Source organism: Nicotiana tabacum, chromosome 20 (genome assembly GCF_000715075.1).
Source record: "Nicotiana tabacum cultivar K326 chromosome 20, ASM71507v2, whole genome shotgun sequence".
Lineage (NCBI taxonomy): Eukaryota > Viridiplantae > Streptophyta > Magnoliopsida > Solanales > Solanaceae > Nicotiana > Nicotiana tabacum.
In genome coordinates this window covers 28,650,144-28,665,763 of record NC_134099.1, presented here as the reverse complement: position 1 = coordinate 28,665,763, position 15,620 = coordinate 28,650,144, and the positions used below count along the sequence as shown (strand labels likewise).

Here is a 15,620-nt window from a genome sequence, read left to right as displayed (position 1 = left end):
GGGAACTCATCTGCATTACAAATATCAACTACTACCAAAACTTGGGATTTCCCAAGCTGCAGGTGGTAGCAGAAATTAACTAACAAAAAAGTTATTCTGCTACCATAATAAAAACAAAAGAAATATTAAAAAAAACAATGGCCTCATTTAGTTGTAATTCAGTTATTTTTCTCTACTCCCTTTTATGTATTGCTTCTTTAATCCCAAACTTGCATGCCAATATTGCTGAATTTGACCCTTATTTGGAAAAGAAAGCTGAAGAAGCCCTCAAATCCTCTCTTGCTGCTTATAATGAAAATCCTGAGGAACTCACTGATACTTTCAACAAAGAAGTTGGAGAGTAAGTATTTTTTTTTGTTTGAACAAATGGTTTCTTTGTCTAAGGGTCTCTTGGTTTGTGGGTTGACCAAAAGCTTTTTAGGCACGGGTCCGTGGAAGGACCGGGGAAGGCGATCATTACCCTTATCGTTAGCAAATCGTCTAGTATCTTTCCTTATGAAGCTCCAATAAAGTATAACTGAGGTAATTTTAACCCATAATGAAACGTACATGGGTGAATTTAGACCTTTTCCCCTCGAGTATTTTGACATATGGAATCCACTTAGACCACGTTGGAGTTCCAATAAAAGCAAGGGCAAATATGAGATGATTTGCTAACGACAAAGGTATGAATAGCCCCAGGCTGGAAGTATAATGGAGGGTAAAATTAAGATATTTTGCATAATAGAGTGGTAAAATTTGGACATCTTCCCTTTTTTTAATTGACATTAGTTATTGTCAAACATTGCAGAACAATTTTTAATGGCACAAGGAGGCATCTGAAGGAAGAAGATAAAGATGATAAGGATGACAATGATGGTTGCAAGGCATACAATCCAATTGACAAATGTTGGAGGTGTGACAAAAACTGGGCTAATAACAGGAAGGCATTAGCAGATTGTGCTAGGGGATTTGGCCATGGCACAACTGGTGGTAAAGACGGTAAGTTCTACGTTGTCACCGATCCCTCGGATGATAACGTGGAAGAGCCAAAGCCAGGAACCCTTCGCCACGCTGTCATCCAAGAAGAGCCGTTGTGGATTATCTTCGAGAAGTCGATGATAATCAAGTTGCAGCAAGAACTGATGATCAACAATGATAAGACAATTGATGGCAGGGGAGTTTCTGTTCATGTTGCATATGGAGCAGGACTAACCATACAATTTGTGCACAATGTGATTGTCCACAACATTAGAGTTCATCACATCCTTTCTACCTCAGGTGGTATGATCAGAGATTCTATTGACCATATTGGTCTTAGGACAGTGAGTGATGGTGATGCTATTTCCATCTTTGGTGCCAACCGTATCTGGATCGATCATTGTACTTTAACTAAGGGTGCTGATGGCCTCATTGATGCAATCATGGCTTCCACTGCTATCACCATTTCTAACTGCAAATTCAATCATCATAACGACGTAAGTTTTTCTCCTCTCCTATTCTTAGCAGGCACATTTCAACTGTGTTCAATAAGTCAGATTCTTAGATAAGATGTCTAAATGAAAAAAAATTGACAAGTTTAGGGGGTTGTCGTCTGTCGATTTGTATTTGGCCTAATGACAACAAATGATGATTCAGGTGATGCTTTTGGGAGCAAATGATGCCTTTCCTCAAGATAAAATCATGCAAGTTACAGTTGCATTCAATCGGTTCGGAAAGGGATGTATTCAGAGGATGCCAAGGTGCAGATGGGGATTCTTCCATGTTGTCAACAATGACTATGCAAAATGGGAAATGTATGCAATTGGTGGCACTGCTAATCCCACCATTATTAGCCAGGGTAACCGCTTCAAGGCTTCCAACAATCCAAACACTAAAGAGGTATGCATAACATTCTAATCACTTTTTTTTATAACAATAGTGGTGTCTGTCGGTGATTTCACCGAGTATCTGCTACCTCCAATCAGTACATATACCAGATAGTACCTGCTTACCAAGGCTTAAGCATATGCGAATAAATCAAACTAACATTTCTTGTCCAATCACATATTGATATGTCCTCTTAGATTGTCCAATCACATATGTGACCAGGAAGTCACGGTTCGAGCCGTGGAAATAACCTCTTGCAGAAATGCAGAGTAAGGCTGCATACAATAGACCCTTGTGATTCGGCCTTTCCCGGACCCCGCGCATAGCGGGAGCTTAGTGCATCGGGTTGCCCTGCCTTTAGAATGTAGCATAAGGCTAACATAAACAGTTTTTCAGTTTAAACAGTAGAGAGTTATCATTCCCTTTTGTGGCATATTGCATGTGAAATTGCTAACATAAAGTATGCTAAATGAAGGTGACAAACCGGAATGGCGCCCCAGAATCTCTGTGGAGAAACTGGCAATGGAGATCTGAGGGGGATTTGTTCTTGAACGGAGCCTACTTTAGGGAGTCCGGACCAGATATCAAGCATACTCCATTCACAGAACACACCAGCATCAAGTTTGAGCCTGCTAAATTTGTCGGCAGACTCACTCGCAAAGCTGGTGTAATCAAGTGCAAGATTGGAAAAGCATGCTAGCCAATGTTCTATATTTATGTACATAATACTAATATATAAACCATATGTACATTTCACTTTTTTGGGGTTGACATGGAGCCGAAGATTTTTTTGGGGTTCTTTTACAGTAAGAGAAGAAAGAAATGGCTGAGACATCTATCTGTTGTCTCGTTGTTTTCTCAGTTTTTTTCTACGGGTTTTTCTTTTTTGCTTTTTCCTGGCTGGTTTGCTCTATAGGGAAAAACAGTTAGGAGAGGGAGAAAAGGAAAAAAAGTGGGTTCTGGTGAGAGATCAAGTTTATTTTTTGTAACAGAAAGTTTTGATTTATGATTTCTAATAAATGTAAATTTCCCTGTTTGAATTTCAATATAGGCTACATGTGTCCCCAAGAGTGAAATTTATTGTATCAACCCCTATTCTTTTACGTAGTAATAAAGGCATAATGCTGATATATTTGTACTTTGTTTAAGAAAATATGGATTTCAAGAACAGATATATGCAGCACAACCTATCAAATACGACTCGTACGTGTTCTCATGCAAAAATCAACCATGTTATTTGTCACAGCTTTATATGCAAATTTTACATATCCTTAGAGCGAATTGATCCAATGTTTTCAATCGAACAAACATTTAAAACGGAGAACTATCAGAAAAGAAACAGAATATTGGATTAATTGATATATGTGAACAAAGTCAGACATAAGGAATTTCCTTACAAAGAACTGTCTTCTTTTGAAGTTGTTTTTGTGAAGACATGTCCGAGCATTGTGCCCTTTCCCTAAGCACACACTGCAGCTATAAGTTCTCTTTGCCCGAGTAGCAGAACTATTGATTGTAGCAACAACTTTAGTCTCATTCTTCTTTTGGTTGCATGTCCTTCTATTATGGCCAGTTCTTCGACACTTGCTGCAATGATGGTTAATCTTGACCATCTTCTTCGGTACAATTAAGCTTGACTTTAAGCAGGTTCTTCTGTTATGACCCTTTGCTCCACATAATCGACATCTATAACGTCTATCTGTATTGTCTCGAATTTCTGGACAGTAGTTGCTCCTATGCCCTTCCTGTCCACAATTTTTACAGTAAAATTTCACCCCTGCAATTAGATAAATCAGCTATTAACTTCTTCTTGAGAGAAACATGCTCTCATTAAACAATTCTCAAACAAAAAAGCATATCGAATTCAGTATAAACAGAAGACCTTAATGAGAGCACCACTTGATATTCAGGAAAATGTACCAAGACATTGGCTTTTCTGATAAGTGAAAAGGATAATAATGTGAGTGATCCATATCAAATCCAGAACCCCCCCCCCCTCCCCAAAACCCCCTACAGAAAATGCCAATAAGATGTAGTGCTTGAATATCAAGAGCTATATGCAATATTTATGCCGCAAAAGCCAAATGGTGAACTCAACTTTTTGCGACAGGTAAATGAAGGGAAACAAGAATAAAATCTTTCCATGTTTAAGTGTTTAATGGTTTACAGTAATCATTTTCTGTAGTGTAATAGTTCAAGACCATTAACAGAACATTAAGGGGTCGTTTTTGACATCTTCAGTACAACTATGATATAATCAAAGAAGAAAGCAAAACTACCATTATTTTAAGTGTGACATGAGCAAAAACTTTATAGACCTTTCATGGATATACTTCTCTTGCGACGGTTATCTGGATCACGGAAGTAATCTTTCATGGAATCGGAGGCACGTTTTCTAGCAGCAGGCGTCCCCTTTGCTTTCTGCATAACAAGTATTATGTCGAATTAAAACTTTAAGGTTTGGCTGAAGCAATGTTGAGAAAATACTCTCCCCATTCTACCTCATCTATTCCAATCATTATCTGCAATTTATGTTAGTTTTACATCATGATTGATAACTTTAAATGACTTTTTAACATGTTGCATACTTCTCTCGTAGGAAAAATCAGACCGACATGCTCCGTGCAGTAACTTATAATGAGTTAGCAGAACTTGCATAGCTAGAGGTCAATCATTTAGATATGAAGTTGATAAGTCAAACCTTAATAGCAGCTACTCTTTGTGCATGAAGCGTGGGATCGCCATGGATAATCTTCATTCTCTTACTAAATAGTCCAGTCTTTGCATTTAAGCTCTGCAATCATCCAACTAAACAAAAAAGATTATATTCAAGAATTGACGAATCCGTCTGAAGTTTAAGAATTTGCATAGGGATCCAAAGAATCATCCAAATGAAAGGTTCACTACATTGTCCATGCAATAATAATGGTGAAATAGAAACGTCAAAATAAGGAAACCAAGTGCCAATAGTTTGATTGAAGAAAAATTATGCTAGTGGAGAGGACAACTAGGGTACTAAAAGAAAAATGAATACTAACTTTTAATGATCTGCTGATCTTCAAATTGACTTCTGTATTTGGAGATTGGTAGACACGCTTAGTTTTCCTCTTCGCATCAAGCTTTATGTCTAAGTTGTCCACTTCATCGTCTTCCTTTACTTTTAAAGGGGAACTGAAAAAGATCATGTAGGCTTCTTATAAGGCAACGTTACCTAAATTCCCCAAGAAATATTGCTTGTAATATAAATAGGAAGAAAGAAAGGTTACAACACAAGATGCCTGATGCAGAATATAAAACATGGTTAAGTAACTACATAAAACATAATGCCATACTTAAGCCAAATGTTCTCCACCTCAAACTGAAGAAGACTCACCCCTGAGTCGTTAGTGCTTTCTTCACCATAATAAGGAGAAAGATCAGAAAGATTGAAAGTTTCTGCTCACTCGACCCATAGGAATAGGGAGGAAGTCTCACAGATGGCAAGGTAAACATGTTGGTATATATCGAGTAGCACAATGATGAACTTGATTATAGAGCAAACTTATGTGCTCGATGTAATAATATTAAAGTGAGGACACATGACTTTCGCAAAATGGAATCTGATTGAAACATGAAGCAGGAAATATTTACCTTGACCGAGCTTTCTCCCAAGGCCTTTCGTCAATAGACTCTTCCCAAATGACACAATCTCCACTGCACTGATGACAAGTCATCATACCCTGCCGTACATGAAAACTTCTATTAAGAACATAGCTCTTGTATAGATGAGCATCGCATCGATATTCCAGCAGACATATCAAGTGTATATTTAGGTAAGTTTAGAGCTCACTCCCACCTGTCCCAAATAGTAGTCGCTTACGCAAATGGAATATATCTCAAAATATTTGACGTTTTAGAAAAACAAGAAATCATTTATTACTTTCTTTTTTTGCGAACCTACCCTTACTGTTCGTCTGTTCCAATTAGTGGAGTGTTAATCAAGTGAGATGTTTAATTTAAACAAATAGAGCACATTTTTACGATTAAGGCTATTAAATGTCTTTCTTAAGGGGTGTACAACAAAGTTGCTCGAACTGTTCACCGTTGATGCCGCACCTGTGTCGATACGATGTGGGTATGGTAGTAGGTGTGGGATCTGTATCGAATTTGGTCAACAATTTTGGGTACTTTGACCAAAATCAATAGAGGAATTCGGGACAAATACAATGATTTTTGAAATCAAAACAAAAGTTAGGGTGAAATTGAAGAAAATGGAATATCTTGTATATAGAAACTTCTAAAGATCCGACCTCTAGATCCACACCCGTATCGGATACCCACACCCGAGTCCGAGCAACTTAGGTGTACAATAACCTTTAAAGACAGATAATATGAACCGGAGGTATGGCACACATAAGCCAGAAAAGAAGTTACCTTTCCATTACACAATGAACAATCTAAACTGGATCTCTCTATTCCACATTCAATACAAGGAGTGTAGCCCCTTCCCCTGCAGCTCGGGCACGGCAATTCTCTTATATATTGGCCGTTTGGGCCAAACCATGATCTTGGACTCGACGCACTAGAAACAACCTTCCTGGAAAATGAATAAAAGCAGGTCATAGGAATGCAGATGGAAGATCAATAGTTAACTTACTCAATAGATAATTACGAGTAAATACGTGAAAAGGGGTTCCTTATCATGAGGAAGGGGTATAGAATTTATGCTTCAATTATCAAAATAACCAGCCTATGCAGATTTCAATGACTATAGCAGCAACAAAACATAATCCATGAACTAATGCAAGCAATTAAATAGAAACAGAAGAAAAAGAAGAAGCTAAAACCTTGGCTGCAAATCAGCAGCAAGTCCAAAGAGCTCCTCTGAAGGGTCATACATAACCTGTTAATAGAACAAGTGAAATGTAAGCCCTCTTAAGTCTTATCATACAATATTTCAAGAAACAAAAGGCTAATTTCACCTATAGTCATTTAACTTTATCTACTTATAAAAGTTAAAGTCACAAATGTCGCATTGAACTTTATTCACTATAACAGTTAAACTTTTCACACGGTAATAATAATGTCACAATTATATTTTGATGGTGCATTTACTTGGAAGGGTAGCCTTGGAGCAACGGTAAAGTTTTCTCCGCGTGATCTGTATATCACGAGTTCGAGCTATGAAAGCAGCCACTAGTGCTTGCATTAGAATAGACTGTCTATATTATACTCTTTGCGGTACGGTCCTTCCGCAAGATCTACTTAATCGCGGGATGCCTTGTGCATCATACCCATTATCCACTATATCAATTAAGCCACTAAATTTTACCCATTATGACGATATGCCACTATTGTACTTCACCACTAAGTAAAGTTAATACATTTTACCACCATAGTTTAGTTACTATACTTTCATAGTCGGTGAAGCTCAAGCTCAGTTGCTTAAATGTGACAAAAAATAATTATGTGACTTTAGTGTTATAATCTTTAACGTGACCAAAAATAATTTTGCGACTTTAATGGTATATTGGATAAGAAACAGCACATTTCATCTCATTTCTCTGCCATAAGTTAGTATATGTCTATGTAAAAACAGAAGAGACTAAAAAAATAATAGTACCTGATTTTGTTTGATGGGTTTGACAGAATCATCATCAGTAAAAGAAGAGAAGATTGGAAAATAAAGGAAGTTAAGTTTTGTCTTAGAAGGAGGCAAAATCCAGTAGTGCAAGTTCTTGTTACAGTATCTCCATTGAGGCAACATTACCCGAAATGATGAACATAATGCTGCTGACATTCTTGCTATAGTTCATGGAAAGTAATGATAGATTTCCTTGAATTGAAACAGCAGAGAGATTTAGTTTGGAGTTGTTTGATCTTATAAAGAGTTATGTGGATGCAAAGTAGACAGCAAGATTTCATTGTTTTATCCTCTGCTTTTGGTCTTAAATGTTTTGGATAATGGGCTCCATACTTTCCCATCTACGGCTCATATTTCTGCACCCCTTGCATGGGAATCCTACGGTTCCCATAATATACAATGAGGAAGAGTTTATTGGAATGATCCTTATATTTGGGGTAGGTTCAAAATGGTCCCTTATATATATAATTTTGAACAATTTTGCTCCTTTAAATTTGTGAAAAATGTGCACATTTGATCCGTAAAATATTAAGCAAACTTTGGTTGAGAAAGGAAAAATTAATTTAACGAGAAATACTAGGGAAGTCTCGTCGAAGCCGATAAACTACACTACTAATTGTGCACTGAACACCATAAACATAGTAGATGGTAACGGAAACTGCATCTCAAGAAGTTGCACTATAATGACTCCACCGGTTATTTTGTATATTTGCGCCCTGTTTACCTTTTTGATACTTTACATATATGTAATTTTGGCTTTATGACTTACAAGATTGATTGGTTTCGTTCCGGGAAGGTTTTGGGTTGAATTGGACACTTTCACTCTTGGCTTAGAAGCTTAAGTTGATTATGTAGACCAATGTTTAACTTTTATGGAAACGGCCCCAGAACTATGTTTTGAAGGCTCCAATAGGTTCGTATCGTGATTTTGGACTTGGACGTATGCCCGAAATCGGATTCGGAGATACATAGGTTGATTTGTGTCGTTTTGCCGAAAATTGGCAATTTGAGGTTTAGAAGTTTGACCATAGGTTGAATTTTGACTATCGGATTCGGAATTTGATTTTGTGACTTGGAATAGGTCCGTTATGCTATTTAGAACTTGTCTGCAAAATTTGGTATTATTTGGAGTTGATTTGATATGATTCGGACGCTTAGTTGCAATTCTACAAGTTCTTGAACTTTACTTTGAAATTCATGTGTTTTGGTGTCTGATTCGTAGTTTTAGATGTTAAATTCGTATTTTGATCGCGCGAGCGAGTTCGTATGATATTTTTATACTTGTGTTGATATTTTGTTTGGAGCCTTGATGGCTCGAATGAGTTTCAGACGTGGTTTGGAAGGATTGGACTGAAAACTGAATTTGTTGGTGTGTTGGTGCTCTATGTCGCAATTCTGAAGTAGGTAGGGAATGGCAGATGTCGCAAATGCGACATTTCCCTTTGTAAATTGGGAAGTCAGTACATACTTGGGTTGGGTCGCGATCGCGACCACCGGTCACTTTTGCGAAGGAAGTTAGTTCGCAATTGCGAAGCCTTTGCCACAATTGCAAATTTTGTGGAGGCTGTCAGGGTTCGAAATTGCGATCCATGTTCTGCAATTTCGAGGGTTCGCAAATGCAAATCTACTGTCGCAAATGCGACACCTACGATTGAACAAAAGTGCTGAGAGTCGGGAATTTTTATCATATTCTTTCATTTTAGAATCCTAGACTCTGCATGAGGCAATTTGAAGAGTGAATTTTCACCTACAAACATTGGGTAAGTGATGCTAATTAATTTCCAACTACATTTCATGATTATATCATAGATTTAACATAAAATTTATGTGAATCAAAGAAAAAATTTAGGGATTTTTATCAAAGTATTGAAAAATGAATATTTGAGTTTTGAGAGTTGATTTGGACTCAGATTTGAAAACAAAATACATATATGGACTCGTGAAATTATGGGTAGTCGGAATCTACCCTTGGACCCGATTTCTGACCAGGCGGGCCCGAAGTTGACTTTTTGGGAAAAGTGTAAAGATCCTAATTTTATCTATTGTAATTGATTTCTCTTGCATTGTTTGATGTTATTAAGTCATTTTTAGTTAGATTTGAGCCATGTGGAGGCAAATTTTAGGGGAAAAGCCACTTCCGAGGGTTGAGTTGGCCTAGTTGAGGTAAGCATCTTGCCTAACTTTTTGTGGGGGAACTATGCCTTAGGATTTGGGTTGACTGAGCCATTTGTGTTATGTGAAAGACATGTACGTAAGGTGACGAGTGCGTATGCTAACTATATGTGGTATTTGACCAGCTTAGGTTATTTAGACTTTTTCATGCCTTTAATTGAATTGCTATAACATGTTATATCTCTCATTGTTAATCTACTATTACATGATCTACTCTTACATGCTTTATTTGATGTTGTTAGTACTTGTTCTACCTCTTACTTATTATTTTGCTCTTATATATTTTAGTTTAAGTTATTGTCTTTCTTATTGCCTTGTTACCTCTTTAGTTGTTGAATTACTTCTACTTGAAGTTGTTATTTCGTGGAATATATTCTTGTTGAGTTATTGGTGTTGAAGTTGTAAAAGTCGTTATTACATTGAGGTGAAATTGCTAATTGTTGAGATATCTTTCTTTGTTGAGCAATTCTCATTCTTTTTGTTATTATTGAAATTCTTGTACACATTGTGGTTAAGCCATGAGCTATTTGTTATGGAAACATTGGTATTGTTGACTTTTTAGCAAGTTGTGGCATATGGGTACTTGTGGTGCGAGTTATTATTGTGTTGTGATATTGATACTCATGCAGTGTGATAAGGGTAGGGTTTGATATACATGTGGTGAGATAAATACGCGTGTTGCCAGTAGGGGAACTACTTGAAGCTATGCGGTGAGATAAGGTGGGCTAAAACGCGTATAGCTATTTCGGAGAAAATGATTTTCAAAACTAAACGTGAGGCTCACGCGATGATATAAGGATAGATTGTGATTGAATTGTGAAATATGAATACGAGTCAGTATTTCGGTTGTGATTTCTTTTTGTACATTCCATGTAGAAAAGGCATGTTGGTTGAATTGTTGTTTTACTTGTAATTTTTCGTATTTGTCTTCTTGTTGATTCATCATGTGCTTACTCCTAGTTGCCTTTACTGCTTAATTTCCGTTATGGAACTGTTTACTTGCCATTTACTTCCTCGCTGCTCATATTTTGATTATGTTATACTTTGTTAGTTTCTTTTTCTCCTAATAGGTGTCTTGACTTGACCTCGTCACTACTCTACCGAGGTTATGCTTGATACTTACTGAATACCGTTGTGGTGTACCCATACTACACTTCTGCATATTTTTGTGCAGATTCATGTACGTCTGCCCGTGCTGGACGCTAGTGATTGATTGGTTAGTTGCTTTCTGGAGACTTTAAGTTATACCTGTTCGACGTCAGCAGGCCTCGGAGTCACCTTTCGTTATCTTCTCATTTCTATTATTTCCTTTATCACACAGTGTTGTAGTAGAGGTTTTAGAATATTCTGTAAAACTTATGACTCAGTTCCATCAATTCTAGGAATTATGTTGATGATGTTCTATTTTGGGAATTTATACGAGCTTACTGGTTTTATTTTAGTATCTCATTAGTTTGGTTATTTCTATTAAGCTATCATTAAATGTTGGGCTTATCTAATCTTAGAGATTAGGTGCCATCACGACATTCTAAAGTGGAAAATTGGGATAGTGACATGCACCGCACTCAAGAATTAGACCAAAAACACCAAAAATAGACCCCAAAAGAGCAAAAATGCACCTAAAAGGTTGTAGTTGACTCCATAAATAGATCAAAAATATCAAAAAATACCAGAAATAGACAAAAATAAAAAAAATGCACCTAACTTATACTTGACTCCATAAATAGCTCAAAAATATCAAAAAAGATTGCACCTTTAAATATGGGTTTAATTAAAATAGACCTTGAACCTAAGCAACCCAAAAAAACTAGGTCATAATATGAGGATTGCTCTATAATATACAAAAAACACATATCTCCACAATTGGTATGAGCCAAACTTAACATCCCATATGTTTGAAATCTAATAACTAGAGCATAGACAATATAATATGAGAGTCCATCACGCATAAAGTAAGAATTTGTGACTTCATATTTATTCTTGTCATTTGACTTGTAACCATGGAATATAAGAACTACTATGAAAAGAGAGAGGAACTTCGATGTTAGGGTATCGGACGAAATAGCAATACCCTAATTCCATATTTTTGCTAAAATTGTAAATTTCATTTTAATTTAGAAGAATACACACTATCCCTCAAAATGCCTGTTCCCTCTCTCCAGCACTAAACCGAAAGCTCGTTCGCTCCAAGAACACGGCTTTCCATTCTTGGGCAGCAAAAGTTTCTTGGTAAAGATAAAAGCTTTATTATTTACCGTCAGCCATTTGAGAAGCCATGTTAAACCTTTCTCTTTCTCCTGCAGGGTTTAGCCTTAACCTCCAAAACCCTTCTAAAACCTCCTCCCCTTATCCCTATCATCAACCTCTCTCTTTCTCCTCCTCCTTCAATAATATTAACCCCTTATATTCCAACACAAAATGCTCTAAAGCTTTGCCTAGAAACCTTTCCTTAACATGCCGCCATTCTGAATACTTTGAACCTCAACAGCAACAGCAACAGCAACAGCAACAACAGGGTAAACTCTGTTAAGTTTTGCAAATGGGTTTTCTTTCTTGGACTCTGTCTGGTTTTTATTTTATTATTTTCCTATTTTATGGACTGGTTAAGTTAAAATTCCAGCTCTGACTGAGTTTTGGTTTTGGGTGCCTATGGCTGAGGTTTAAGGGCTTTTTCTACAATGAGAATTGCTGTTGCTAAAATTCCCCTATTTGCTTCATTTGTTACACTCAAATAGTTGCTTTTTGCTTGATTTACAGTTGTTTGTTGTAGGTGCAGTCTATATTAGGCATTTGGAAAATATTTGGTGGAAATTGGAAAAAAAAAGAAAAAGAAAGAGGATTTGAAGCTGAAGTTGGAAAGAGCATTGCAAGTTGTTGTGTTTGGACATGAATTTTACTTGGAAAAAGGTTGAAGATTTGGGAGTAAAAAAAACCATTATTTTAGTTCAAATGCTCCACAAACAAATTTTTCAATATTTCACTCGTATTTCAAATACTGAAGTTCAGTATTGGCAGTTGCTGATGGCCACAGAGAATTTCGGGAAATACTGAAATACTTTTCGAGCTGTAGTCATTAACGAAAATGTCAGAATGTTTTCCCGCTTTTGATTTCGTCTGAGAAAGAGTCTTGTCTCCCTTCTACCTTTTGTATTGTCTTTTCTAGTACATTGTGCTTAGAGCATGAGTAGTATTGGTTTGTAGTGACTTGGTTAGTTTATATGCTTATGAGCCATTTCGTGGTATGAAAGAATTAAAATTGTTCTTGTTTTTCTAGGGGCATCTACGCCTAAGGTTTATGTTGGATACTCGATATACAAAGGGAAGGCAGCTCTCACTGTCGACCCTCGGCCTCCAGAGTTCTCACCTTTAGACGTATGCTTCCCCATGTGTTTGGGTTGCCCTTCTTCTGCTTAAACTTATGAGTTATTGAGGAATTGGTAGTAATTTAATGCCTACTTTGGTTGTTGTAAATTATGGAGCAGTCAGGGGCCTTCAAGCTTTCAAGAGAGGGTTTCGTGCTGCTTCAGTTTGCACCTGCTGCTGGTGTTCGCCAGTATGATTGGGGTAGAAAGCAGGTAATCTTTACCTTAATTCCTCTCTTTGCCCCACTGCTGAACTCATGGGCGAGGCTTAGCTTCGATATAATCATCAGGTAGTAGAATATGTAGTAGTTATTTGTGGCGGACATGTCCATGACACTTTTTGCTAACATGGTGAGTGTGCCATCTAGTCGGGCATTATTTCTGCTCTCCTTGTGTTGATTTCCAAGTGCCTTTGTGTTTTCAGGTCTTCTCATTGTCTGTGACTGAAATGGGATCTCTTATCAGCCTTGGTGCAAAAGATTCATGTGAATTTTTCCATGATCCAAACAAAGGAAGAAGGTAACACCTACATTTTTTCGCAACGTCACAAAACCTAGTGTTATTGATTCCTAATGTGAACATTGTAGTAACCACTGATTTGGCAATTAGCTGCAGTTACCATCAATCGACTGTCCTGGATACGGTTATGATTTGTTTTTGTCGATGTATTTGTAGGCATAAATGTACGGTATTTATTAGAATACTGGCTTGGAGATCAATATTTTTAATTGATAGGCATTCTATGTGTTGGGAATTAATTGATACTATGTATTCTCATTGGTTTAAGTTCTAAGAAGCCATCTTATATGTGCTTTGCAGTGATGAAGGTAAAGTCAGGAAGGTGTTGAAGGTTGAGCCACTTCCGGATGGCTCTGGTCACTTCTTCAATCTCAGTAATCACCTTCTTCCTTGACACTCTATTACAGTGAAAATTGGACATTTTATTTCTGAACCATAGAACATAACTTGTTTGCCTTCCTTCTTTAATGAATGCAGGTGTTCAGAACAAGCTTATTAATTTGGATGAGAACATTTACATCCCTGTTACAAAGGCAGAGTTTGCAGTTCTTATCTCAGCATTCAATGTAAGATGAAGCTGGTCTCCCAGTTTTTTTGTTGATATATAGTCGTTAATTGTTTCCTCACCCATGTCATATTCTGTTAAGCTAGTAAGCCTCTTGATTTTTGTCAGCTTGTGGCGCTAAATAGCGAATTTTGCCAAAGTTCATGCATGCAGATAGCTGGCTATTTATGCTACGTATAGATCCAGTTCCTTTGATTTTTGCTTAAATTCCCTAGTCAGGATTCAATGACAGGGTTGACCCCGTGAATATTTCAATAGCCCCATTGTTTGCCATTAACGTGGATGAGAATGGAGAAAGAAATAAGACTAGTGGCAACTTTTGCAAGCTTAAGACTTGGCAACCTAAGTAGAAATATCTTAGGATCATTCTATTTCGGGGAATTGCTTTCTTCTTTAGGTCCCCCTGGACCTTGCAAAGTGGTCAGAGTCCATTCAGATGCAGAGTACTTTGTGCTTTATTGTGAAAACCTTGGAATTTAGTTGATAAGCTTTCTCCTGTTACTTTTCTTGCATTTTGGACTAATAGCAAGTGGTGGAAGCTGAATCTTGCTTTTCAAAAAGTGCCTCATGTTATACTACAAGTTAAATCATATTAGAATGAAGCTATCTTCAAGGTGTCAAGTATAATTCCGTCCATAGAATTCTTTGCCAACAACATTGCCCTCCTTCGACTATTCCTCTTGCTAAAAATGAAGCATTATGACTAGCTAACCCTTTGTGATCATTGTCGGTGTTGAAATTTCAAGGTGGTTCTTCTTTCTGGTTGATATTTATTCTCCTCTTTCTTTCCAGCAGTGTTACTCTTCTAACACGTTTTCTGCTGATTTTCTTGCAGTTTGTTGTGCCATACCTTTTAGGTTGGCACACTGCTGTGAATTCCTTCAAGCCTGAAGATGCCAGCCGTTCAAACAATGCAAATCCAAGATCAGGTGCTGATTTAGAATGGAGTAGATAGTTCTGGCAGGATAGAGTACGTTATCTGTGCTATGATCGAGGAGCAGGATGTTCTTTGGCCCTTTGATCAAAATTTTGTATGACCCTCTTTGACTTGCACCCTCCATTGATTCTACAAGGGGTTTTAACTGGGAGTGCTTTCCTAGAAGTTTCCGCGACGGTTGAATTAACTCTCTTGTTGTAATGGTGATTTAATGTAGTTGTGTTGTGTCTAGGTGTGTTTATTGTGTAGCCATATTGCAGTGGAAATTCCCATTCACTGATTATTCTGTTGAATAGTTTTCGCCAACCTATTTGGTTCTTTTTATGTCCTTAGTTCAGGATTATATGCTATTCCACCTGGCTTTTCCCAGAATCACAAAAGAGGAAAGCTGTCAGCTTGTCAAACAAGGGAATTTTTGAGCTGATATTTGCCTCAAGAATGAGGTTGGCACTGTCTGACCTGTGCATAGCAATGTTTTAAGAGGTCCAAAGAGTACTTGAGGATTTCTCTACTGTATTTACATGTTCTACTAAAGTAGAGAAGTGTACAAATACAAGTGAAATTTGCCCAAACATGTATTATTCCTCAGCATGC

The 15,620-nt window shown here is 37.2% G+C and overlaps 3 protein-coding genes across 6 annotated transcripts; 2 read left to right on the top strand and 1 right to left on the bottom strand.

Annotated features, from left to right (window-relative positions):
* LOC107780166 (pectate lyase-like) lies at nucleotides 1-2,894 on the top strand. Its single transcript, XM_016600688.2, has 4 exons — nucleotides 1-340; nucleotides 791-1,457; nucleotides 1,618-1,860; nucleotides 2,324-2,894. Exons 1-4 carry the CDS (start codon nucleotides 138-140, stop codon nucleotides 2,546-2,548), a joined length of 1,338 nt encoding a protein of 445 aa, XP_016456174.1. The 5' UTR covers nucleotides 1-137; the 3' UTR covers nucleotides 2,549-2,894.
* A 170-nt stretch (nucleotides 2,895-3,064) lies between these two features.
* On the bottom strand, nucleotides 3,065-7,751 carry LOC107778021 (uncharacterized). Of its 4 annotated transcripts, XM_075240714.1 has the most exons (9): nucleotides 7,451-7,750; nucleotides 6,675-6,730; nucleotides 6,262-6,424; nucleotides 5,479-5,567; nucleotides 4,887-5,019; nucleotides 4,550-4,642; nucleotides 4,167-4,269; nucleotides 3,731-3,784; nucleotides 3,492-3,625 (listed from the first exon to the last, which is right to left on the bottom strand). In XM_075240714.1, exons 1-8 carry the CDS (start codon nucleotides 7,625-7,627, stop codon nucleotides 3,732-3,734), a joined length of 867 nt encoding a protein of 288 aa, XP_075096815.1. In that variant the 5' UTR covers nucleotides 7,628-7,750; the 3' UTR covers nucleotides 3,492-3,625; nucleotide 3,731. The 4 variants fall into 4 exon arrangements, with proteins under 4 accessions (XP_075096813.1, XP_075096816.1, XP_075096815.1 ...); XM_075240712.1 differs by lacking the exon at nucleotides 3,731-3,784 and having other exon boundaries at nucleotides 3,065-3,625; XM_075240715.1 differs by lacking the exon at nucleotides 3,731-3,784 and having other exon boundaries at nucleotides 3,174-3,625; nucleotides 4,128-4,269; nucleotides 7,451-7,751.
* Nucleotides 7,752-11,773: 4,022 nt separating this feature from the next.
* LOC107778020 (single-stranded DNA-binding protein WHY1, chloroplastic-like) lies at nucleotides 11,774-15,332 on the top strand. The gene is made up of 7 exons (XM_016598203.2): nucleotides 11,774-12,159; nucleotides 12,918-13,015; nucleotides 13,126-13,218; nucleotides 13,430-13,524; nucleotides 13,825-13,898; nucleotides 14,002-14,090; nucleotides 14,925-15,332. The coding sequence occupies exons 1-7, from the start codon at nucleotides 11,919-11,921 to the stop codon at nucleotides 15,042-15,044; spliced, it is 810 nt and encodes a 269-aa protein (XP_016453689.1). The 5' UTR covers nucleotides 11,774-11,918; the 3' UTR covers nucleotides 15,045-15,332.
* Nucleotides 15,333-15,620: the final 288 nt, after the last annotated feature.